This window comes from Manis javanica, chromosome 7 (assembly GCF_040802235.1).
Source record: "Manis javanica isolate MJ-LG chromosome 7, MJ_LKY, whole genome shotgun sequence".
Classification (NCBI taxonomy): domain Eukaryota; kingdom Metazoa; phylum Chordata; class Mammalia; order Pholidota; family Manidae; genus Manis; species Manis javanica.
In genome coordinates this window covers 28,370,073-28,395,142 of record NC_133162.1, presented here as the reverse complement: position 1 = coordinate 28,395,142, position 25,070 = coordinate 28,370,073, and the positions used below count along the sequence as shown (strand labels likewise).

General features: G+C 41.3%; 1 protein-coding gene across 1 annotated transcript in view; it reads left to right on the top strand.

Moving 5' to 3' along the window:
• Positions 1–22,864, top strand: part of LOC118966941 (uncharacterized) — a 40,681-nt gene extending 17,817 nt beyond the window's left edge. Inside the window, exon 3 of the mRNA XM_073240035.1 lies at positions 22,715–22,864. Within this exon, the coding sequence (XP_073096136.1) occupies positions 22,715–22,754 (40 nt within the window). The 3' untranslated portion in view covers positions 22,755–22,864. The remainder of the gene's footprint in view (positions 1–22,714) is intronic.
• The last annotated feature ends 2,206 nt before the right edge of the window (positions 22,865–25,070 follow it).

Below are 25,070 nucleotides of genomic sequence, written 5' to 3'. Positions count from 1 at the left end.
ACAGAGCAGGGAAAGTGGCGTGAACCTCACAGACAGGTCAGACAAGCATGGGGTGATCAGCCCCAGATGTGCTGTGCAATGCAGTGATCTAGAGAAATGACAGAATAATCTGTTTCCAGCCCATCAGTTTAGGTTTCATTGTTCTAATGACCTTAGCGACATCATGGAAGAGGAAGAAAGACCAAAACCCATGGGAGGGAAAATACTAGGATTCTTTTTCTAGGGATGTAATAAATATGACAGATATAATGCCTCAATGAGTAACAACAAAAATGCTATGATTTCTTTCTTAGCAAAACAATGATACACATGCATAGTGAAAATCTTGGATAATATTCACCAAAATGTAAACAGTGTATAGCTCTCTGCATGGTGAGATTATGAATACTTTTGTTTTTCTTTTTTTTTTTTTTTTTTTGCCTGTTTGTATCTTCTAATTTTTCTGAAAATAATCTTATTATTTGTATGGTACAAAAATACATACAATTATTTTCTGGTGTATATCTCTGCTCCCCCTTTGCCATGAAAGTGAACTTAAGGAGGGGGCATGGAATCTCTTATGATGATCTTACTGTTTCTTTTCTACTATGTTCTTACGTGCTTACATGTTGAGAGGAGCCTGTTGTTTTGGAAAATCACTTAATCGCTCTGAGCCTCTATCCTTCACGTGTTACACGAGAATAGTGATAATAATAACAATAATAATAAAGCCTACCTTTTGGGGTTGTACAGAGGAGCATGGGATGACGTAGAAGCATGTAAGAAATGCACTGGTTGTTGCTCTTTGCTACAGAAAGTACTGCCAGCATCCAAGTTACTACAGGGAATAAGACTGAGGGGAATGTTTTCAAATTCTCCCCACAGCAGCCAATCATAAAGAATGAAGTTGAAACTGCTATTCTCCACCGCCACCGGTGCATTCCTCGCCTTCGCCTGGGAATCTTTAATTAACTTGAATGTCTGAGAGAGCACCACTAGGGGGCACAATTTCATCACTTGAAAGGATACATCCCATTTCCCCTTTTCTAAACCAGTGCATTTTTCCGTCCCGAAATGATGGGGATGTGAACCTAAGTCCTAAGGAAGACACCCAAGGTCACAGGCTCAAGGTCCCACCCTTTCACGGGCCTCTTCTACCTTGCCCCCTTTCCTCTTCTCCGTCCTAACTGGCGTCAGTGCCCCTTGCCAGTGGCGGACCCTCCTAGGCTTACTCAGACAGGTATTGCCAGAAAGGAGCTTTCTTTCCCTTCGTGGACTGCGGTCTAAGTGTTATTTTTTTCAAAGCACTACTCAAGACTGCTGCGGGACACTCTGGTTTGAAAGACTTTCTTTGCTCTGACCTGGCTCAGAGAGACCCCACCAAGGGCAAAAGCCTTCTGTTTGTTGCTCTCCAGCCTACCAACTTCTTCTTTGGGTGGTTTAAGACTATTCCTTTACAAAATTTTCCTCATTTAGGGGGTGGTCAAGTTTCCCTATCAATATCCTAGGATGCAATATATGCTATTGATGATGACACATATAGGCAAATCCCTACTCTGCTTCTCAGACTCAGGAAACTAACTCACTGCCTCTCCTCTTTCTGCTAAGATATCTGAAGACTAGCAATTCTCAAACTTTGGTAGGAATAAGAATCACGTAGAGGGTCTTGCTAAAAGTGCAGATACCACCACTTCACTCTCGTTAGAATGGCTATTATTAAATGCTTTTAAAAAATAACCTAAAATAACAAGCGTTGGATAGGCTGTCGAGAAATTGTGCATTGCTGGCAGGAATGTAAAATGGTACTGCTGTTGAGGAAAACAGCACAGTGGTTCCTTTAAAAATGCAGAAATACCCTTTGATCCAGCAATTCCATCTCTAGGTATATGCCCCAGAGAATTGATAGCAGGATCCCGAAGAGATATTTGCAAACCCGTATTCATAGCAGCGTTGTTCACAGTAGCCAAAAGGTGCAAGCAACCCAAGTATCCATAGTTGAATGACTGGATAAACAAAATGTGGCATACACATACAATGGACTATTATTTCACCTTAAAATGGAATGAAATTCTGACACATACTACAACAAGGATGAACCTTGAAGACATTATGCTAAGTGAAATAAGCCAGACACAAAAGGACAAATATTGTATGATTCATAAATGTTGTTAAATTCACAACGGTGTGAATATATTTAATGCCACTGAATTGTCCACTTGGAAATGATTAAAATGGGCAAGTTTTATGTTATGTATATTTTAGCACAGTTAACAAATTTTTTTTAGATCCCACTGTCTCACACTACTGATTCCTAGTCTGAAACCCAGGAACCTGCTTTTTTCTGGCTCTGGGGACTTTGATGCAGGTGACCTTGGAGAGACATTGACATTGTGTGACTGGCTGTGTTCATGCCTTCCAAAAGCACTGCTTGAGGATCATCTACCACTTGGGCTTTAAAGTACAGACTGTCACTTAAAGTACAAGCCACTGGACCCTCCGTGTGCCTCAGATTCTTCATCTCTAAAATGAGACTAAGAATCCTACCTACCTCGTAGGGTCTTTGTAAAAACTGTACAGTTGATACATGTAAAGTGCTTTTAAAATTATTCTAGTATCTAAGGCAGGGTCTACTTTTAAAATGACAGCTTGGGAATATTCTCAACAGCCAGGAAGCAATTGCAACTTATTTAATGAAGTAAGATTAGGAGTTGGAGGCATCTCTGATTCTGCAAAGGGTTTAGTGGTGAGGATATTATCCCATAAGAAGCAATGACATTCCCTAAGGCAGGGGAGAGAGCTGTGATACATTTCAGAGAGTTCTAGTGGTTTTATATTTTAAATTACTCAGATGTGTTAAAAAAAATCTCCTGGAAGAATTCATACTATGCTAATAAAGGAGTAGAATTTATGGTAGAAAGTAAATGGGAACTTTCACTTTTCATCTTATCTATTTCTGGGTTGTTTGTTTGTTTTACACTGTGAGGCCCTGTATTGCTTTTGTCCTGAGGGGGGAAAAGAATTTATTTTAATTAGTGTAATAGATACTAAATGTGGCTGCCCTTTCCCATTCAAAACAGCTCTGGCTATAAAAACACAAATATGCACTCAAAATAATATCCTGACATAATAATGGGGATGATGATCCCTTAGCAATTAGCAGTTTACAAAGCATGCTTACATCTATTATCTCATTTAGTCCATGGCATGGTTATGTGAGATAGGTAATGTTTTACTCATTTTATAGCAGAGAAACTAAGTGTACAAGGAGCGCACACCACCGTTGTTTCACCTGCATCTTTCTCCCTCCCGACCCTTTGAGTGTTGTCTTTGGTTCACTCTGTTGTTGTGTTTCTGGCACTTATTCTAAACTTATAATAAAATATATGTATAATCCATTCACTTGCAGATAGCATCTTTACTGAAACAGCCCCAATTGAAGGGACTATTTGGATTTGAGACGGAAAGACTGTTGCAGCCCAGCCAAGTAGGAGCGTGTGCTGCTGTGTGTGTTTGCCTCCTGAGGTTATCATAACAAAATGCCTAAAAGCCAAATATTTCATGCAGATATGTTTTAACAGAAACATCACTTTGTTTAGTCTCCTTGGCAGGCAGAAACCACATGATATTTTTATTGTGCGGACCTTCATTTCACAAAATGCTAAAATGTCAGGTGGTTTTTGAAAAACTCTAAATGGCTTTTCCAGTTTGGGCAGTGGACCTCATCTTTTGAGGACAGGTATTCCTGCTGACAAATGTGTGGCTTTTGGTAATCAGGTCAATACCGATTGTTTTGGTTGTTTGCACTGGAATTGTAAATTTTTTTATTTTTATTTTTTGTGAGTAGTCATTAGTGGCCACAAATAAATGAAAATGTCTTTGAATTCCACAAGTACCTAATTCTAAATCAGGATTCCGCCTCGGAGAGCACTTGGAAACCAAGTTTCTCTAGGATTGGCTAAATCATTTGTACAGCCCAGTGCAAGATGAAAGTGAAGAGTCCCTTGTTCAAAAATTATTAAGAATTTCAAGAGGCAACATCAGAGCAATAAACCAAGTGCAGGGCCCTTTGCAAACATATAATACGGGTACATCCACAAAACTAGCCCTTAGTCTCTCTTCATTAAAAAAAAAATCATTTTTTATTTACTTATAAATAGGACATTAATGTATTATAAATTTTAAAAAATATAAAAGTAAATCTCTAGGGAAGGAAATCTCTATTACTGTTACCAGTTTCTTGTGTATCTTCCCAGAGATTTTCATTTATTTACAAACATACATATACACAATATATTATCTACTCTCCTTCTGACACACACATACAAATAGTAGCACACCTTACACATTGTTCTGACTTTTGTTTTTTTAACAATATGTCCTGGAGGTCATTCCTTATCACTACATAATTCTTTTCCACAGCCATATAATATTCCACCATATTGATATAGCGGTTATTTAACCAGTTCTCTTGGATCAATGAATAAGTTGTTTCCGTTGACTAGAAATACTGCAACAAAAATCCTTGCAGATCATTTTCCTACTCATGTGATTCTGTGGGATTGCCAAATCAAAGGTTATGTTTGTTTAAAATTGGGATTGACCTTGCCAGTTGCCCTCTAAAGATACTGTATCAATTTACACTAATACAGAGTTATCAGATTTTTGGCTCTCCAGTTCAATGGGTGGGACACAATGCTTTGTGGTAGTCTTGATTTTCATTCATCTTTTTATCAGTAAAGCTGAATATCATTTTAAATGGGTGGTAGTCAGTGTCTTCTGCAAACTGCCCCATGATTTCTTTATTGTGTTGTAGTCTTCATTAATCTTTTTCTTATGATTTGTACAAATGCTTCATCCATTAAGGAAATTCATTCTTGGTTTGAGATGCATTGAAAATATTCCCACAGCTGGTTTTATCTTTTTAACTTTGTTTTGCAATGCAGAGTGTTTTTTAAATATAGTTGAATTTATCAATTTTTCTTTTATGGCTTCTGAATTTTGTATCATACTCAGAAGGCTCTCCACTCCCATACTTCTAGTATTTCTTTGATTTCATTTCCTCACATAAAATTTTGTTCCACTGGAATTTATTTTAGTATAAAGTATAAAATTAGGACCCAGCTTTATTTCTTTTTTTTGAATGGCTATGTAATTGTCTTAGCAACAGTAATTGATTAGTTCACATTTCCCCCTCTTATTTGATATCCTATCTTTATCAAATAGGAAGTTTCTATATGTATTTGTGTCTATTTCTGAACATTCTATTTAATTTACAAGAATAGTTAAGCATAATGTTTCAAAAAAAATTTTTTTTCTAAACCTGTTTCCAGTTTGAGGAGTGGGCATAGAAATGTGGCTTGTCCCAAACCACCCAATTCAATACATTAATCCCTATAAGGATAATGTATGTCTACTTTCATCAATATTTGAAGGAAAAAAATTATCATGATTAAGAACATGGTTCAAAACATGAATTTGGGAGCCAGACAGAACTGGCTTTGTTGTTGTGGAACCCCGGGAAGGTTAGCTTGACCCCCTGCCTCCATTTTGTTCTGTTTACTCCATCTTGAGTAAGAAGTTTCCTGCTCAAGCCACACCCATTCCCATGGAAACCATGCCCAGCAACCTGTGTAACAAGACCCTGACCCTCCTCAGTCAATCAGCTAAGGTCACCAATAAACTACCCCCTTGGAAAGCCCCTACCTGTTTTTTCCAAAGGTATAAAAGCAAAAAAGGGAACTTTGTTCAGGGTCTCAGACCTGTGTTCTGATGGGCCATGGAGACCCTAGCTCAAGCTAGCAATAAAGACCTGTTTTGCTCTTGCATCTCGTGACTGAGCCTGGTGACTGCGGCTCTACACGGGGGACTCAAGGAAACGGAGCGCAACATTGTGTGACCTGGGATGAGGTACTTGCCTTTTCTGATCCTCAATTTCCTCATTTGTAAAACAGAAATAAGTGTAGTAGCTCTCTCACTGAGCTGGTTGAGTAGTAAATGAATGTAAAGTGCTTAGAATAGTGCCCAACACCTAGTAAATTGTTGTTATTACTATTATTTACCCCTAGTGTGACCAACTCATTTCTCTTTGCCTGGGATTTTCCTAGTTTTATCCCTGAAAGTGCCAAATCCTGGGAAGTCCCTCAATCCTAAGAAAACTGGAATGTTTGGTTACCCTTAACCCTATTGCCAAGTGCAATGTGGGCTTGTTTTCTCCATCAAAACTGTACTACTCAGTAGCTACTTTGATCAGCGCAACTTTTGCAGAAATATCACAAAATGCTGTTTTTTTTCATTAACATAAAATCCATTCTCTTATTTCATCCCCATTGACTACCCCTCCCTGGGGCCTGGTGGACGTTCTTTGGCCATCAGAGCCTAATCTAGGGATTTCCTCTGGTTTCCACCTGAGCCAAGATCAAAGAGCCCCGACTCCCACCACCAAGAAGGTGGGGGAGGTGTTGGGAGAGGATAAGTGGGGATGGGGGTCAAAATAGGGCTAGACAAAAACACAAAGTAGAATGATTCCAGGATTCTGGAGACTGGGAATACTTTGTTTCCAGAATAAAGAAACACAGAGCAGTCTTCCGGGACTGATTTGCTAGAATGTAAAAGAGCAGCTATCTTCCTCACTCACTGATTATTCTAACTTTAGCCCTGTGATAGGCTAGTGGGATATGAGGAAGTTCAGTGTGTATTTCTCAAATCCTACCTCAAAGCTATGCTTATTCGGCAGAACTGTGCAGCGGGCTCTGAATGCAAAAGGACAACACTGTCAGGTCCTGGCTGGCTGGAGGGGAGAAGAGAGAGGATTGTTTGTATTGGAGAGATTGAGCTGTGGGCTTAATTAGACTAAATTTAATGGTGTAATGGAGAGAGGGCTGGACTGAAAGTCAGAAAACAGAGTTCTCATTCCCATCCCTTTCATGAACTAATGCTAACTCCTAGCCACCCACTTTTCCCAGAGCCGCCCTGCAGGAGGTAGATGACGTTCAGAGAGACGGGTGACTGACCCCTTGGAGCTAGCAATATAGGGAGCCCCATATCTTTTTCGGCCCTCCATTTCTTCCTCTACAAAATGAAGGGCTGCAGTTGACGATAGTCTTTATCATTCAATTGACAGTCCTTATGGTTCAATTCTAAGCATTGCACTGGAAGAAATGAGGTCCTGATACACAACGCTTATTTAGTAAGTGTTGGTCGAAAAAATATTTATCTTGACGCTAGCACCTTCTGGGTTTCTTTGACTCCTTCCCTAGAAAGTAAAGTGAGAGAAACTTACAAGATGACAAGGTGAATATCTGTTGTTTCAGCTTCACCTGCATCCATTCCCCCTTTTTTTGGTGACTGTCTTTAATTTTGCTTTGGGGAATCGCCCCTCCTGATTGGATAAAGTCTGGCCAGTCAAAGCACCCTACTCTCCCCTGGTCAAAGAATGAGCAAGAGACCCAAGTTCTGCCAATCACATGCTGTGTTCCTTGAAGGTGAATGTTGAGTCAATTGATGTGAAGATTGAAAATAGAGCACATCTGTTGGAGTGAGCAGTTAGTTAGACATAAGCAGGGGAAAGGGGCAAGCCCATCACCAAGGAGGACTCCTTCCTGGCCAGCCGGTAAGCCCTCTTTAGTTCCCAGTTACACAGTCAAGGACACCTTGCCTCTCAGGACCTACTCCCAGGCAGTCAAGGACACCTGGATTGTCAAGAGCGACAAGAACACAGGGGCTTCCCTGATTACAGTGTATGCAAAAGGTCCGAAGACCTTGTCTGAAAATAATCCCCACCTCATTAAAATAACCTCTAAATCTAATTAGCATTGTCATTTTGGCTCCCTGTGGGCTTCGTTTAGGTTCTTATGGGTAAGGTGCATGAGCACTGAGAAAAAGGTTGTGTAATCTAGAGCTGTCGATCAACCTGTCAATCAAATGACGTAAACTGCAGGGCAGGACTTCCTGTCATCTTACAAAAATATAAAAGCCAACCTAATCCTGTGAGCTGGCCTGCTTTTGGTTTCAGGCAGACCCCTCTTCTCTCTCTGGAGTGTACTTTTCACTTGAAACATGAGGCAGTCCACGGGTGACAGATTCATGCCAAAGGACGTAAAGCAGGAGGATGGCCACAGACCAAATCCAACCCACCAGCGATTTTTGTAAATAACAGTTTATTGGGTTACAGACACAATCTTTTGTTTATGTATTTTCTATGGCTATTTTCATGCTACAGTGCCAAAATTGAGTAGTTGTAATAAAGACTGTCCCATAAAACCTGAAATACGTATTACCTATACTTTTACACTACAGATTTGCTAAGCTCTACACTAAAGGAATTGCCCATTAATTCCTGTTCCCTAGATCCCAGGAGCAATCCTGGTTCCTGACTATCCCAAAGCCTGGTTCTTCAAGTTTTCCTTGGATTCTGTGAGCTACTCCAAATTTTTTGAGAAATTCCTTTTTTGTCTAAATTAGAATTAGTTAATTTCTGTTGTTCACAACAAATGAGGGCTACCTTTTTGACATTCGGTATGTTTCTAATTTTTAAAATCATTTAGAGAAATAAGTATTTGATTTAATTTTTCTGTCTAAATGTGACCATTTAGTGCGGCATTGATGGGGAAGAAGCCACACATCTCTGTGGAGCAGCACAGGTGTGGTGATGAAAATAACCCTTACACTCTTTGATCCGATGCAGGATTAAATAAGAATTGTGGCCAGTAATCTGTATCACAGCTCACAGTGACATCTAGTATGACCAACTATCCTGGTTACCTAGGACGGAGGGTTTGTCTGAGACTGAGGGGTTACCTGAGACTAAGGGGTGTGTGGACTGCAGGATTTTCAGTTTTAAAACTGGGACAGTCCCCAGCAAACTGGGACAATTTGATCACCCTAGGATATTGTATACTTGAAGTTAAATACATGTTATTTTTAAAAATAAAAAGACTAGTATTTAAAAAAATAAAATTGAGAGTATGCCTAAAAGTCCCATTGCTCTTATCTTTAGTATTTTAAATTTTCAAATAATATTAAAGGAGAGCATGAGATTTTCATGGCTGGCTAAAGGTAAACCAATGTACAATTTTAAGGAATTCTATGTTTTAACAACTAATAGTAGTAATTGAATCAGCACATCATAGAATGATCATTGGGTTAGGAATCCAGAGTTCTGTGTCCACGTCCTCCTCTGGAATAACAGCGTTTTGTATGTGAACATTACTTCTGAGAGCATAAGGTGCCATACAAATGCAGTATGTTATAATCATTGGTGAATACAGAGAGAGAACAGTCGCGGATAATTTCTGAAAGCCCAGCTCAGAACCAGAGCCTAGTTGGTGCTGTTGATTTCAGAAGTGAATCCAGTCCAATAGTTGTGTGCAGGAAGGAAATGGATCCTCCGGATTTGCAGAGTCCTGAGAAATACCTTCAGTGATGAAAAACATCTCTGTGGATTAGGTAACCTCCAGTTAGCAGGTAGATTATCCAGTTTCCTTCGTTCAGAACTGACGGGACTTGTTAGACGACTTCATAACTACCAGGAAGGAAGGAGGTTGTGCGCGTAAATATGAAACAGGCTGAGCCGGAGGATGGCAAGACAGGCTTCTTTCTATGTATGTGCAGAGGATGACCAGAAAGCAAAAGTGGTTGGGGGCTGGGCAGATGGCTGGAGATGGGAGAAACCCCAAAATTAATTCGAAATGATTTCATAGTCATGGAAGCTGGAGAGGCTGGTGGTTTGGATAGAAAGGATAGAAAAAAATGAAAAGGAAAAGAGATTTGGAAATTATTTTCTCCCCTCACCATTTCCATGCTAATAAGAATAGAATTCTATGGAACAGGCATCTGTTAACTTAGACCCACTACCCTTGTAGAATTCAGGAGGTGTATGAACTTGGGTGGGGGAAAAAAAAGACATCTTCATTTTTACTAACATAAAATGAAATATAGCATTTTCTTCAGTTACAGAAGTATACAACAGACTGCAGCTATTTAATGAACCTGAGACTTATCACCAATAGAAATGGCAGATGTTCTCAAATCACATTATTGTGTTGTAGATATCATGAAATTTTTATGTTCATCACTACTTTGAAATTATGATAGAAATTAGACTTATGGCTAGACTTTTTGTTCTTTATTACACAAAGAAGTACACAAAATTATTACTGTGTCATGTATTTTTATTTTGATAATTGTCTTTCAATGGGATTGGTTTCTTTTGTAATCCTGTATGTTTTCTTCTATACTTATGAAAGTGTTATCCTGAGAAAGGGCCAAGGGTTTCACCAGACTGCTGAGGGCTCTGCCCCTGGGGCTCTGCTCTACACACAGCCCTATGGACTAGCCCGACACCTTCCCCACGCCCTCCACCCCTTGGTAGAAGCCTTTAAGGGAGCTCTGTAGAAACACAGACAAATGTCTGAGATAATGTGATAAAGGAGTATTTCAGTCTGGTTCTAACTGGGTAAAAATACTTGTTCTCGTTCTTTATGTGGACAAGAACTGGAAAATAACCAAAATGAAACTAGCTGTGTTTATTTTAAAAGTGTTGCTGCATTATCTTTTCAATACTATTTTTTTAAAAAGCAAGTATGATCTCTTTTTTATGTAAGCAATGTATCTTCCTTGTTGAAAAATTACAAAATGCAAATGAGTAAAAAGGAAAAACGTTCAATCTTCCTTAACCAGTTAAAAAAGGAACATGCTGCATTCTATGTAGCATTTTTAAAAATGATATAAAACTATACATTCTGACATGGAAAGATTTCTATCATACATTAAGTGAAAAAGCAAGAATAGTACATGTGTCCCATTTTTGTCTTTTTAAAAAAGGATGTGTATATACATATGAAAATGTCTAGGAAGCCACACATCAAACAAGCATTGGTGTTAACAATTTGTGATTATGTGTTAATATTAGTCAATACCAATTTCCTTAAAGGGAAGGCAATCCCACCAGGAAAAGCACAGTGTTGATGCTAGGATTAGCAGCTGAGGGTGTCCCAGGTGTATATCCTGTGGTAGCCTACAGAGGTGACTCCAGGTGTCATGGTTGATGCCTGGCAGGGGCCTGCTGGGCACCCCCACAAAGCCGTCCGGGGCCTGGGCCTCAGTTTTGACAGCTGACAGCCAATGGTGCTATTTGGTTTCTATTCCCAGAAGACATTTGTCTCTGGGGAAATGATTAAATTCACAGGAAGTAAATGGATAAACCAGAACTCAAATGTTTGGAATTAGAGTAATGTCTGCCTTGCAGAATGTACCTAAAGCTCTTAGCAGAGAATGTGGCAAGCGGGCAGCAAAGGGAGACATTGTTACTTGGTTTCCCAAGATTTACCTGTAGGGGAGGTTAAACTGGTCAGTAACCCTGAATAACTGTGAGGGCTTTACTGGAGTCATGAATGCTGCTTAGGGCTTTGAGCGTATCTTCTCCTTTCCTCTGCACACCCCTCCAGGTGTTGTCATTCCCATTTTACAGATGAGGGACTGCAATGTAAAGCTGTTAAGGAAGTAAAGGCAACCTGGGAATCCCACTCCTAGGAATTTACCCAAAGAATATAATTTCTCAGATTCGAAAAGACATATGCATCCCTATGTTTATTACAGCACTATTTACAATAGCCAAGATATGGAAGCAACCTAAGTGTCCATCAGTAGATGAATGGATAAAGAAGATGTGGTACATATACACAATGGAATACTACTCAGCCATAAGAAAGAAACAAATTCTACAATTTGCAACAACATGGATGGAGCTGGAGGATATTATGCTCAGTGAAATAAGCCAGGTGGAGAAAGACAAGTACCAAATAATTTCCCTCATTTGTGGAGTATAACAATGAAACAAAACAAAAGGAACAAAACAGCAACAGACTCACGGACTCCAAGAAGAGACTAGCAGTTATCAAAGGAGAGGGGTGGGGGAGGGTGGGTGGGGAGGGAGGGAGAAGGGGATTGAGGGTATTATGACTGGCATACATGGTGGGGGGGAATCAGGAGGAAGACAATGTAGCACAGAGAAGGCAAATAGTGACTCTGTGGCATCTTAATACACTGATGGGCAGTGACTGCAATGGGGTATGGGGGGACACAATAACAGGGGTGAATGTAGTAACCACATTGTTTTTTCATGTGAAACCTTCGTAAGAGTGTGTATCAATAGTACCTTAATAAAAAAATTAATAAAAGAAAATAAAATAAATCACAGAAAAAAAAAAAGAAGTAAAGGCAAGATTTGAACCCCACTCCGCTGACTCTTAGCCAGCACTGCCTTTGAGGATGGCTTGGTGAGCATGAGCTCAGAGCATGGGTGTAGCTTGGATGGTCTTGACAGCAGTATCAAACTGCTATGAATGTGGGATATTTCCCTGTCCACTAGCAAGATGTGGGTTCGGGGGTCACTAAATGTTTCTGTGCCTCAGTTTCCTCATGTGTGGAGTGGGGACAATATTAGTGCCTACCTCCTAGGGTTGTTGTAAAGATGAAATGCTTCTAGAATGGTGACTGGCATGGTAAGGATTCCTTTAATGTCAGCCTTTGATGTGGTTGTGGTGCTGGTTGTTACCTGCCTCTGAACGACCTCCAGGTGGTAGGTCTGGGTACCTTATCCCCTGCATTGTCCTGAGCACATAAGGGCCGGCCACCTCTGTGAGCACTCCTTCATGAGCGCCCTGTACACACCATGCTGGCTCTGTGTCCATTCTTTCTTTAGCTAGAGTTCCACTACATAGACAGTTTAAGCTTTCTCAGTTAACCCACAATCAAGTCGGTCTCCCTGAAGTTGCCCCCACCCCAGGGTACTTTGATTGGATTTTGGGTGTTCACAGATTCTTGAGGGGCTTCTTTTATTCTTGCAAAACTTGCAAGACTTAATTTTTTTAGAGCAATTTAGGTCCGCAGCAAGATTAAGAGAGAAATACAAGGGTTTCTAATATGCCCCCTGTCCCCATCCGTGCACAGTCTCTCTCCCTGTCAGCATCTCCCACCAGAGAGTTACTTTTGTTACTTTTATGCACATACATCAATACACAATCACCCAGAGTCCACAGTTTACAGCTGGGCTCACTTTTGATGTTGTACACGCTATGGGCTTGGACAGATGTATCCACCGTTACAGTGTCACACACAGTATTGTCACTGCCTGCTCTAGAAATCTTCTGTGCTTTGCCTATTCATACTTTCCCCAACTTGGGACTTTTTGAGATGGCAACTCTCATTCCTAAAAACTGGATCCAGTCCCTTTGCATTCTCAGACTGTGACTTCTAGCCCATTAACTGAGCATGCATCAATTCCCCATCCCAGAGTCCCAGGTCTTCCCTTGGCCAGGGAACTCTGAGACCCAGTGAGAAATAAAGGTGGTAATTAGGTGTACATGGGTGTGTCTTTTAAGCAGTAACTACTCTGGAGTCAATCCAGGCTCCAGGCAGGGGCTGGTGAGACAGAGGAAATCCTGTGCCTGGACAGCTGGGACCAGGCTCTCTGGCCTCCCTGCGGCTCTATCCTCGGACACTGGGCTCCAACGAGCGCATTTCTCTTGGCGTGTCTTCAGCAGGACTAAGTGTGGTCTTGCGCCGGCTTGTTGAGGCTTGAAAGGGCCAGAGAAGCTCTAGTCCCTTCCCTCAGCTGGACCTCACTGCAGGCCTAGGAGGCTTGAGGCTGTCTGTTTTCATTCCTGGCCATTATTCCAAGATAATAGATTTCTTGTCAGCAGCAGTAATTCCTTATTACTGAAAGACATGCAGCTGACAAGAATGTTTCCACGAAAGCCTTCCCTTCCACTCTGACCTTCCGTAAAAGGACACTATCCACCCCCTCCCATGGCACGCTCGGGATACACGCAGCTGTCATTACCATGTTGGTCATATCCAAGTCCTGCTTGTATTATTATTATTTCTTTAACATTTTGCTTTAAATGTGCTCCCCTTTTTCTTAAATAATTTGCCAGGAACTTAATATCAGAAATATCTATGAAATTACAGATTTACTGAACTATATTTTTCTTAGTATACTTTAAAATAAATACACAAATATTAAACATTTTAGAAGTTCTCAGTGGATCACCAACACACATGTCCACTCCTACCATGTGACCCCCAACTGGTTTTGGGTCACCCCACAGTTGGCCTCTCTTCCCTAAGACCCCTCAGTCTGTGGGGGCATGTGCTGCAGGAAGGAGCAGTTGGCTCTGGTTGGAGACCCCACCCTGGGAGTGGTGAGTTCCATGGCAAGGTGCCCTTTTCCATTCAAACTTGGATTTCCTTCTTGTCTGGTAGAGAGAGACCCATTCTTTAATTAATCAATGATGAAAAACCAGTTGCATCAAAAAGAATAAAATAAACCTAACCAAGGAAGTAAAAGACCTATACTCTGAAAACTACAAGACACTCATGAGAGAAATTAAAGAAGATACCAGTAAATGGAAACACATCCCATGCTCATGGATAGGAAGAATTAATATTGTCAAAATGGCCATCCTGCCTAAAGCAATCTACAGATTCAATGCAATTCCTATCCAAATACCAACAGCATTCTTCAACAAACTAGAGAAAATCATTCTAAAATTCATATGGAACCACAAAAGACCCCAAATAGCCAAAGCAATCCTGAGAAGGAAAAATAAAGCTGGGGGGATTATGCTCCCCAACTTCAAGTTCCACTACAAAGCCACAGTAATCAAGACAATTTGGTACTGGCACAAGAACAGACCCATAGACCAATGGAACAGACTAGAGAGCTGCGATATAAACCCAACCATCTTTGGTCAATTAATATATGATAAAGGAGCCATGGATATACAATGGGGAAATGACAGCTTCTTCAACAACTGGTGTTGGCAAAACTGGACAGCTACATGCAAGAGAATGAAACTGGATTATTGTTTAACCCCATACACAAAAGTAAACTCAAAATGGATCAAACACCTAAATGTAAGTCATGAAACCATAAAACGCTTAGAAGACAACATAGGCAAAAATCTCCTGAATATAAGCATGAGCAACTTCTTCTTCCTAAATGCATCTCCTTGAGCAAGGGAAACAAAAGCAAGAATGAACTCATGGAACTACATCAAACTAAAAAGTTTCTGTATGGCAAAGGACACCATCAACAGAATAAAAAGGCATCCTACAGTATGGGAGAATATATTTGTAAATGACATATCTGACAAGGGGTTAACATCCAAAATATATAAAGAACTTACACGCCTCAACACCCAAAAAGCAAATAACCCAATTAATAAATGGGTAGAGGATATGAACAGACAGTTCTCCAAAGAAGAAATTCATATGGCCAACAGATACATGAAAAGATGCTCCACATCACTAATCATCAGGGAAATGAAAATTAAAACCACAGTGAGATATCACCTCACACCACTAAGGATGGCCAGCATTGAAAAGAATAAGAACAACAAATGCTGGTGAGTATGTGGAAAAAGGGGAACCCTCCTACACTGCTGGTGGGAATGTAAGCTAGTTCAACCACTGTGGAAAGCAATATGGAGGTTCCTCAAAAAACTAAAAACAGAAATACCATTTGACCCGGGAATCCCACTCCTTGGAATTTACCCAAAGAGTACAACTTCTCAGATTCAAAAAGACATATGCACCCCTATGTTTATTGCAGCACTTTTTACAATAGTCAAGATATGGAAGCAACCTAAGTGTCCATCAGTAGATGAATGGATAAAGAAGATGTGGTACATATACACAATGGAATATTATTCAGTCATAAGAAAGAAACAAATCCCACCATTTGCAACAACATGGATGGAGCTAGAGGGTATTATGCTCAGTGAAATAAGCCAGGCAGAGAAAGATAAGTGTCAAATGATTTCCCTCATTTGTGGGATTTCCCTCATTCAGCAAAACTGAAGGAACAAAATAGCAGCAGACTCAGAGACTCCAAGAAGGGACTAGTGGTTACCAAAGGGGAGGGGTGTGGGAGGGCGAGTGGGGAGGGAGGGAGAAGGGGATTGAGGGGTATTATGTTTAGTACACATGGTGTGGGGGATCACTGGGAGAACAGTGTAGCACAGAGAAGGCACACAGTGGATCTGTAGCATCTTACTGCACTGATGGACAGTGACTGCATTGGGGTATGGGTGGGGACTTGATAATATGGGTAAATGTAGGAACCACATTATTTTTTCATGTGAATCCTTCATAAGAGTGTATATCAATAATACCTTAATAAAAAAATTTTTTTAATGATGAAAACAGTAAGGATTCTAACTGGCTCACCTCCCTGGGAAATGATACGGGACATTAGCCTCTTTTCACAGAGGTAACTGATGGATAAACATTTGTCTTTTTTTTCCAAAGAATTTGAGGCAGAGGCTGGCTGTGGGATCACAAGGGCTGTGCGGGTCCTAGCTGTGTCAGTTATTGGCTGTGTATCGTGGGCAAATCCCTTCACCTTCCTGAACCTCAGTTCCTCCCAGTAAAATACGATTTATGATATTTAGTCATACTTGTCTTATTTGCTGTCTAGGATTAAATGAGCAGGAAATCGTGGCTATGTTGAAATTCTAAGGCAGGGGCCTGAACTCTGGATGCACTTTGGAATAACCTGCAGCAGCCTTAAAAAACAAGAACAATAACCAGTGCTCTAAGCCCCTAACCTAGAGATTCTGATTTAATTGGTCTGGAGTGGTTCCTAGCCATCTGTGTTTTTTAATATACCTCTCGTGATTCTAACATGCACCCAAGATTGAGAACTGCTTCCCTGCAGCTGTGCTGTCCAATATAGTAGCCACTGGCCACATGTTGCTATTTCAGTTAAATAATTAGAGCTAAATAAAATTTAAAATTCAATTCCTCAGTCACACTAGCCACATTTAAAATTCAGTTCCTCTGTCACACTAGCCACATTTCAAGTATTGAGTTGCCACATGTGGCTAGTGGCTGCTATATTGGACAGTGCATATTTAGGACATTTTCCTCATCACAGAGAATTCTTTTGCCTCAGAAAGTGTGGTCCACAGACCAGCAGCATCAGCATCAGTGGAAGCTTGTTAGAAATGCACAAGCTCAGGTCCAACCTATCGAATCAGAATCTGGGTTTTAGTAGAATTGAACAAAATCTCTAGGGTTTTCCTTCCAGTTTATGAAGCACTGCTCTGACGCATACATTCCACTTATGCATTCTTTCAACCAATATTTTTTAAATGCCAGGTATATGCCAGCAACCTTCAGGTGATGGAGAGTAGACAGCAATGCCTACCATTCTAGCTGGAGGAAACAGACATTAAGCAAGAAAACCAATAAGCAAATGCATTTCAGAGTGAAAAAGTAGTGCAGGGGAATGTGCTAGAGGCACTATGGGGTCAGAGTGGAATTTAAATTGGCCAGAGAGCATATCCCCAAGGAGGGGACACTGAGTGGAGCCTGGATGACAAGGAGCTGGCCAAGGGAAGATATGTGTGTTCTGGGCAGAGATAACAGCAAGTAAAAATACCTTGAAAGTAGGTTGTCAGATTTAGTCAGTAAAAATACAGAATGCTCACTTAAATTTAAACTTCAGTTAAACCATGTAAAATATTTAGTATGAGCATATCTCATATATTGCATGGGACATACTTATACTAAAAAAAGTGCTTGTCATTTACCTGCATTTGAATTTAACTGGACATCCTGCATTTTATGGAGACCCTACTTGAAAGACGGCCAACAGGGGAGCGGAGCTGGAGGTACACAGAGTGGAGCAGGGCGACTGGGGCCGTCGGAGCAGGGTGCTGCAAGGAGGGTTAGGGGAGCAGCAGGCCGAAGTCCTGGGCTACCCAAAGGCAAATTGTACAGAACAAAATCGTCACCAACGTCGTGTACTGACCACTGCTGCTCCTTACCCTCGATGAAGTCATTGGCTTTACCTTCCGCAGCCCTATGGTTTCTGGGAAGGGCTTCTTGGAAGATGAACAATGTCTGGGCTGTTATGCCTGGGTGGTGCTTGGGGAGACCTCGGACCACTGGCTGACCTGCCTGAGCATAGCGTGCTGTATATATTGTTTGAGCTGGGCTTTTAAGTGCCCTTTCCCTGTTTGTTTGTTTAATTCCTGTGCTTTTGTATGTGATCCCCTATAAATCTCCCTCTCCTTAAGGACTGTGTTTGACAACTTCATTTCCCCCCAACTGGAGACATTTCCCCTGCTGGGGTCAAAAAGACTAATTACCCTAAACTGAGTATTGGACACCCTAGTGCATGATCCTGGCCATGTTAATAGAAGAATGCAATGAGGGCAGATTAGAGCACAGAAGCAGGGACAGCCTCAAAGCCCAACTGTGTTCCTGTCGGAAAATGAACTCCTGACCCCTTCAGTGATGAATGTGTAGAACCTCATGGTAGAAGCAGGCCATGAAAACTATTCTGTTCAAACACTTTAATTTATGTGTAAGGGAACTGAGGCCCTGGGAGGTCATGGTTTACTGAAGGAACCAAAGTTGATGATGGGGCTGGGATCCCAGCTCAGAGTCCTAACTCCCCGTTCAGTGCTCCTTCCACCCAAGTTGTGCTTGGTGTAGTGGGGTGAAGGGTGGACCATGGGAGAGTTCTGGGGGAAAAGGCAGCAGAGCAGCAGCTGACTCTCATGAGGTGCTTTAACACTTACAAAGCACTTCCCTACATTATCTCATTTGAGGAAGGTACAATTTCCATTTTGCAAGCGAGGAAGCTAGAGTTCAGAGAGGTTAAGTGACTTGTCCAAGATCACATAGCTGTTGAGTGGCAGAACCAGAAGTTAAACCCAGATGCAGGCTCCTTGGTATGTTTCCACCATAACATAGAAAAAAATGCACACAGAGAGAGCTGCACACAGGTCATGGACATTATCAGAGATCAAGGACAGGCAGGTGTGAGGGAAAAGTGGCCTGAGAGGTCAGAAAGAAGACTGTTTGCCTAGAGTCACTCTGTCCACTTTACCTACATGATCTCTTTCAATCCTCACATCAAATTTATGAAAAGAGTTTCAACACCTCCAATTCACAGTTGAGGAGCTGAGGCTCGGAGAGGTTATGTGACCATCTAGCTGGTTAGTAGCAGAATTGGGACCTGGATCAAGATCTGTCTGACTTGAGAGCCTCAGCATATCCCCAGGGGGTTTTGCTTTGTTTTGGTCAGTGAAGGTCTGCGGGGTAAAACTAGGCATAAGGAAGGCAAAGAAAACATGCAAGGGAAGAGGATTGGGAAGGCTTGTGGGTACAGTGAATGATCCCCAGGGTGGTGGGGCACAGCCTCTTCCTGGCTCTCCAGGGCTTCTGCCCCTACCTTATGCAAAGCTTGTCCCAGAAGCATCAGCCAAATCCCCTCTCCTTTTTACGGTCTGTAGATTTGCTTGGGGGCTGAACTGGGATCTGCCTGTGTTGCTGACCTGCTCTGCCCTTAGAACTGTAGTGTTGTGGCCCCGTGGCTTCTCTGGCCAAACCTATCAGGGCCCCCTTGCCCCTGCTCCCAGAGACCTCCAGCATGAGGTAGGGAACAGAGCTGGGCTGCCTAGTTTTCATGCGAGAACTTGTCTCATCTTCCCCTACCTCCCTCGCCCACACCGCCCAGCCTCCTGATATTGTTTCCAAAATAATTGTGAGGTTTTTCTCCAACCAAGGGTCCCTCAGCATGACTAGTGAGGAAATTCCTACGAAGTCCCTTATCTTTTCTAGTCAACAGAGACAGCATCGTTGACATCTTATTCAGTCTCAACACACAGTAGGTTCATAAGCCTTGTTGACAGCGTGCAAGGTGGAACTATTCTAAGGGGCTGTCATTGCTAATCTTTGCCTTGTTTAGACATCTTTTGTAGTTAATGAATCTCTCAAGGCTGGAGTCTGGGACATTCCTCAGAAGCCTCCCCACTAGGCGAATCACTGGATGACCCTCTTGTCCTCTGAGGGAATGCTGGGAGTCGACACATCTGTTCCAGGGGCTCAGAGTTCCCATGTGGTCAGTGGAGCCTTCTGCCCACCAGCCAGCTGCCACGTTGCTTCTTCTTCTTGCCCTTGGCAAGGGTCTGAAAAATTAATGACAATTTAAATCCAAGAGAATATAAAAATGTAGTCAGAAAATGTAATTAATATTTACTCCCAGCAGTGAAAGACCAACATTTGGCCCATTGGGATGGAGGATATATGGGGACTCTTCATAGTGGTTTTGAAAAGTGTCTGTTCATCTGAAAATATCTCAAGATAAGAAGTTGAGTAAGTGCACAAGAACATTAGGGACAGCAGGGAAGGGAGCAGATAGAGGCCAGGAGTGGAGTGCTTAAGATGAGGGCTGGGTTAGTATCTTGCTTTCCCACTTAAGAGCTGTCATACTTTGCAGTGACTTCAATGGGGAATATGGGGGACTTGATAATATAGGTGAATGTAGTAACCACATTGTTTTTCGTGTGAAACCTTCATAAGAGTGTATATCAATGATCCCTTCATAAAAATAAATAAATAAATAAATAAATAAATAAATAAATAAATAAATAAATAAATAAATAAATAAATAAATAAAAGAGCTGTCAAACTTTAACCTCAAGTTCCAGTTTCTTGAACTGGAAAATGGGGATGTGAATGTAAATCTCCCTAGATTATCAGGAGACTAAATGAGATAATATATGTACAGCTTTTGGGATGATGCCTGAGACTTAGTAAGGGGTCAACAAATGGTTGGAAGAGGGAGAAAAAAGGCACAGAAAAGACTAAGTCCTCCCTTTATCTGATTTCACTGATTTATCAGTCTCTGCCATTTAAGGCCCTGGACCCCACACCAGAGACCCACCACATTGTTGTAACCAGCCTCCAACTTCAACCACAGTTGTCCATGTGCTGAAATAGGCCAGGGCTGCCTCCCATAGAAAGTTTCCTGATATTCCCACTGTTCACTGTAAAGGGCCAACAGGAAGTTACTTATGGATCCTCCTAAGCTTGTGACGTCAGGGACAGTCATTCATTCATTCATTCATTCACTCAACAAAATCTCACTGGTAAGGGTAAAGGGAACCATGGACCAGGCACTGTAGTTAACATGCGGATGTAGCGTGGAACATGACTGGCCTGGTCCTTGCCCTCTGACTGTTTACATTCTAGGAACTAGCCTTTCTCTGTGGTTTTCCGTTGCTCCCCTCTCTTGGCAACACCCAGCATTTGTCATCCTCCAGAATGCAAACCCGCCCTCACCGTAGCCTGCACGAAACTCAGGCTTACGCAGTCACAGAGGGAAGGGCACAATGACAGGACGAGACAGTTACTTGGTCTGATCATTCATGAGCTGCCTTGTGTATAATTCAGGCTTGGGAGATTGGGAGGAACCAAGGGTAGCCAGTAGCACGAAACTGAAACTGCCTTAGCTGCAAACACTTAAACTCCAATTGCACCCCCTCCCCCATTCCATGCCTACTGTATTTCTTTTTAACTAGCCTCTGCCCTAGACTCTCTTCCTTCTCTGTCTGCAGCCGCTATCAGTCTGAACCCCTTTTTCCAAACAGCATTCCATTTGTGATTCAAATATGCCCTTTGCCCCCCACCATCCTGCCTCACCCTCACCCTCTCTCTCCAGTCAGGGCTGTGATAGTCACGCAACACCACCAAGAGCTCATGCTCCCTTCTTCTTAGACACCAGTCAATCACAAAATTAGCATTTGCTGACCTGCCCAGCCTCTCTATGTGGCAATTTTCCCATTCATTTGCTGTACAGGAAAAGTAGAGTAACAATCCAAAACAATACAAATTGAATGAGGAAGAATTTCGTCTTACTCTCTTTCACATTCATAGCTATTTTAGTAAACTTCTCATTTGTGAAAACTGTTTATCTTCAATGTTCTCAAAAATAAATTGCTGTTCACATAATGTAGGGGGGTCACAGGGAAGGCAGTATAGCATGGAGAAGACAAGTAGTGACTCTATAGCATCTTACTATGCTGATGGACAGTGACTGCAATGGGGTGTCTGTTGGGGGGCTTGATAATATGGGTTAATGTAGTAACCACAATGTTGCTCATGTGAAACCTTCATAAAATTATATATCAATATACCTTAATTAATTAATTAATTAATTAATTGCTGTTTTTTCCCTGTCGAACATCATTTCAAAACTATTTATTGAGAATTGCTTGTGTTTTACACTCCTAGAGAATCTTATATATGCTTCACAAATACAACCTGTAATGCACCAAAAAATATGTAACTGAACACATGGTAAAGGAGGGACTCCAGTGAGTTCTGTATGGTGAGATGCAATTTCAGAGATTGTAAGACTCAATCTCTGAAAGGTAAACTCTGTGTATATATGTGTGTGTGTGTGTGTGTGTGTGTGTGTGTGTGTGTGTGTGTGGCCAAGCCAAAAAAGAGATATTTACCAATTATTCTGTGATTTTTATATCATGAAAAAATTTTCCATGAAGCTTAAAAAGAAAAAAAGAGTCCAGGCTCTGGACTCAGACACAGTCTAGGTCTTACTCTCTTTTCCACTATGTAATTGCCTGTAGAATTGATGTAAAAATTAAGAGAGATAATATTGATTATCACAGTGCCTCAACAGATGGTAGTACAGACTGCTAGCTGTGTGGTCCCAAACCTGTTCTCTCTCTTTTAGTAATATAACCCTGGTTTTCATCTGAGCACATACATTTCCTTGCAGGTAGGTGCAGGCATGTGATTTGTGATTAGGCCATGAGTTCTGAGCAGAAGTGTGACATGGGACTTCCAGGAAGTCTCCCTAAAGAAAGGACATCCTCTTCATCATCCTTCTGCCTGTTATTGATTTGAACTCTAGATGTGATGACTGGTGCCCCAACTGCTATTTTGAAGCATGAAGAGGATGGCAATACCCTGGGAAGGCACTGCAGAGAGCTAAAGAACATGGGTCCTTGATGAGCAGGGAGTTGCCATTCCATCTCTGGACTTCCTGAGGATTTCTTTCATAAAATGTAAATTAATTTTTCTAATATTAAAGCCATTATTTTTCAGGTCTTAGTTTCTGTAAGTGAAGCTAATCCTAGCTAATCTACTACAATTATTACCAATGGTGTCACATTATTTTATTAGCCCTAGCCTACAGTTCTGTTCTCTCACAGATCCCTTCTTTAGGCCATTAGAAACAGCCTAAATGTCATCAGTAGTACAAAGAATTTTGCCTTGATTCCAATCTCTGTTGCCAATCCATTCATGCCTTTAATGTGGGGGTACCTATGTCTTCTGGGCCCCTGATAGCATGAATGGGATCCCCACCACTTTCCACCTTTATTTCCCCCTCTTTTTGCATTGCAAAAGTAGGTCTTTTCCTACTTTCCATGGCTCTTCTTGCAGAATTCTTAACTGACTGGGTGGGACTGAACCACCCTGAGAGCAGACGATTTGGACTTAGGTAGAAAGGAGGAAGAAGCACTCCAGATGGGAGAAAACAGAAGCAAAAGGTTGGAAAGCAGACAGAGCATAACTGGGGATCAGTAGGGAAGTGGCCAAAGTCTGCTGAGGGTGGTAGAGATGAGATGGAATTGAGAAGGGCTGTGGGATCCTGTCATGGAGGGTCTTCAAAGCCCAGGGGATGCTCCCAGAGGAAATAGAATCACTACTAGTTACTGAACAGGGCAGTGACACAAGGCAAGTGAGGTTTCCAAAAGAATTAATCCAGCTAAAGTATGCAAAACAGATTGAAGGCAGGAAGAGCCCGGGGACAGGGAGACCAATATAAATCTTCCATCCAGTAATCAGATGGTCAAACATAGTCAACGCACTTTGAAAGGGGCCGTATGAAATAGTAAAATTAAAGTGTAGTGATTTCAGTTAAGCAGAATAACAAGCCTTAAACAAAGTCTTTTCCCCAGAACTTCTTGCTACTTTCCCCAGGAAGTATCAAGCTTCCAAATGGCAAAAAATTGGTTCAATCCCTTTGGAAAACAGTTTGGCACTATGGAGCAAGAGCCTTAAGAATGTTCACACCCTTTGACCCAGTAATTCTACTTCTGGGAATACTAGGGAAATAGTCCAAACTAAAGAAAGAAAGAAAGAAAAAAAAAGAATGCATGGAGATCTTAATCACAGCACACTTGATAATAGCAAATCATTAGAAACAATTTTAAATGCTCAGCAATAGGGGGATTGTTAAGCCAACTATGGTTCTCAATTAACTATTACCCAGCCCCTAACTGAGGAGTAAGAAGACCAGGCAGGTAACATGGAAAACACCCATGATGTAATTACAGGAAAGCAGGATGCAAAACACATCGTGTGTACATCACACAGCAAAACCCACAAGCATAGAAAAGCCAGACTGAAGAGTAGTACTCTAAATCACTCTAATTGTTTTATTAAAGTGGAGGGATTTTGTTTCTTATTAAAAAATTTTCTCTCCCATATTCTTCTGTTATATCTATAGTTTTCATTACAGGAAATATCAAAGAGAAGTCTTGTCATTCTGTTCAGTCTGAATTGTTTGACTTTTATAAGAATGTACTACCTATGTATGATTTGTATGTTGTTTCTTTTTAAGATTTTTCAAATACAAAATATATTAATAAATATGGGGAAACCATGAGAAATGCTCATGCCATCACAGGCATAGATATTTATATTCATCTTCTCTGTAATGTGGTTAAAAGATAAAGTATAGACTTTGGAATATGTGGGACCTGACTTTAAATCCCACCTGAGCTAGATGATCATGACATAGACATGGTCATCTGTGAAATAGGGAATACGTAATGCCTTCCTGGCATAGTAAGTGGGAAAAATCAAGTGAGAGAATGTATGGAAATGTCTTCACACAGCACTCTGCATCTGGAGACACACACTAATGGTGGCTGTAAACATTGGTGGCTATTATTTTCTCCATTCTGTTTTCTGCCTCTTGCAGGTGGGTAATGGTGAGTTGACCAGGTGGCTGAAGAGGGAGACAGAAACCCTGAGCAGTTTCCTCAACCTCAGCCACCTCCTGTGCTACAGCCACCCTGACTTTTCCCCACTCTGAACCCACTGGGTAATTTTTACTCCTTTATCTGCCTTTGCAATGCTTCTTCTCCTGCCTGGACCACACTTTTGTGATGGTGTATAGTGAACTGATTGTATAAGACAAAGTTTATTTTCCAAAGGAAATATTTTTATCCATATACTCAAACAGCATGTATTTTAGA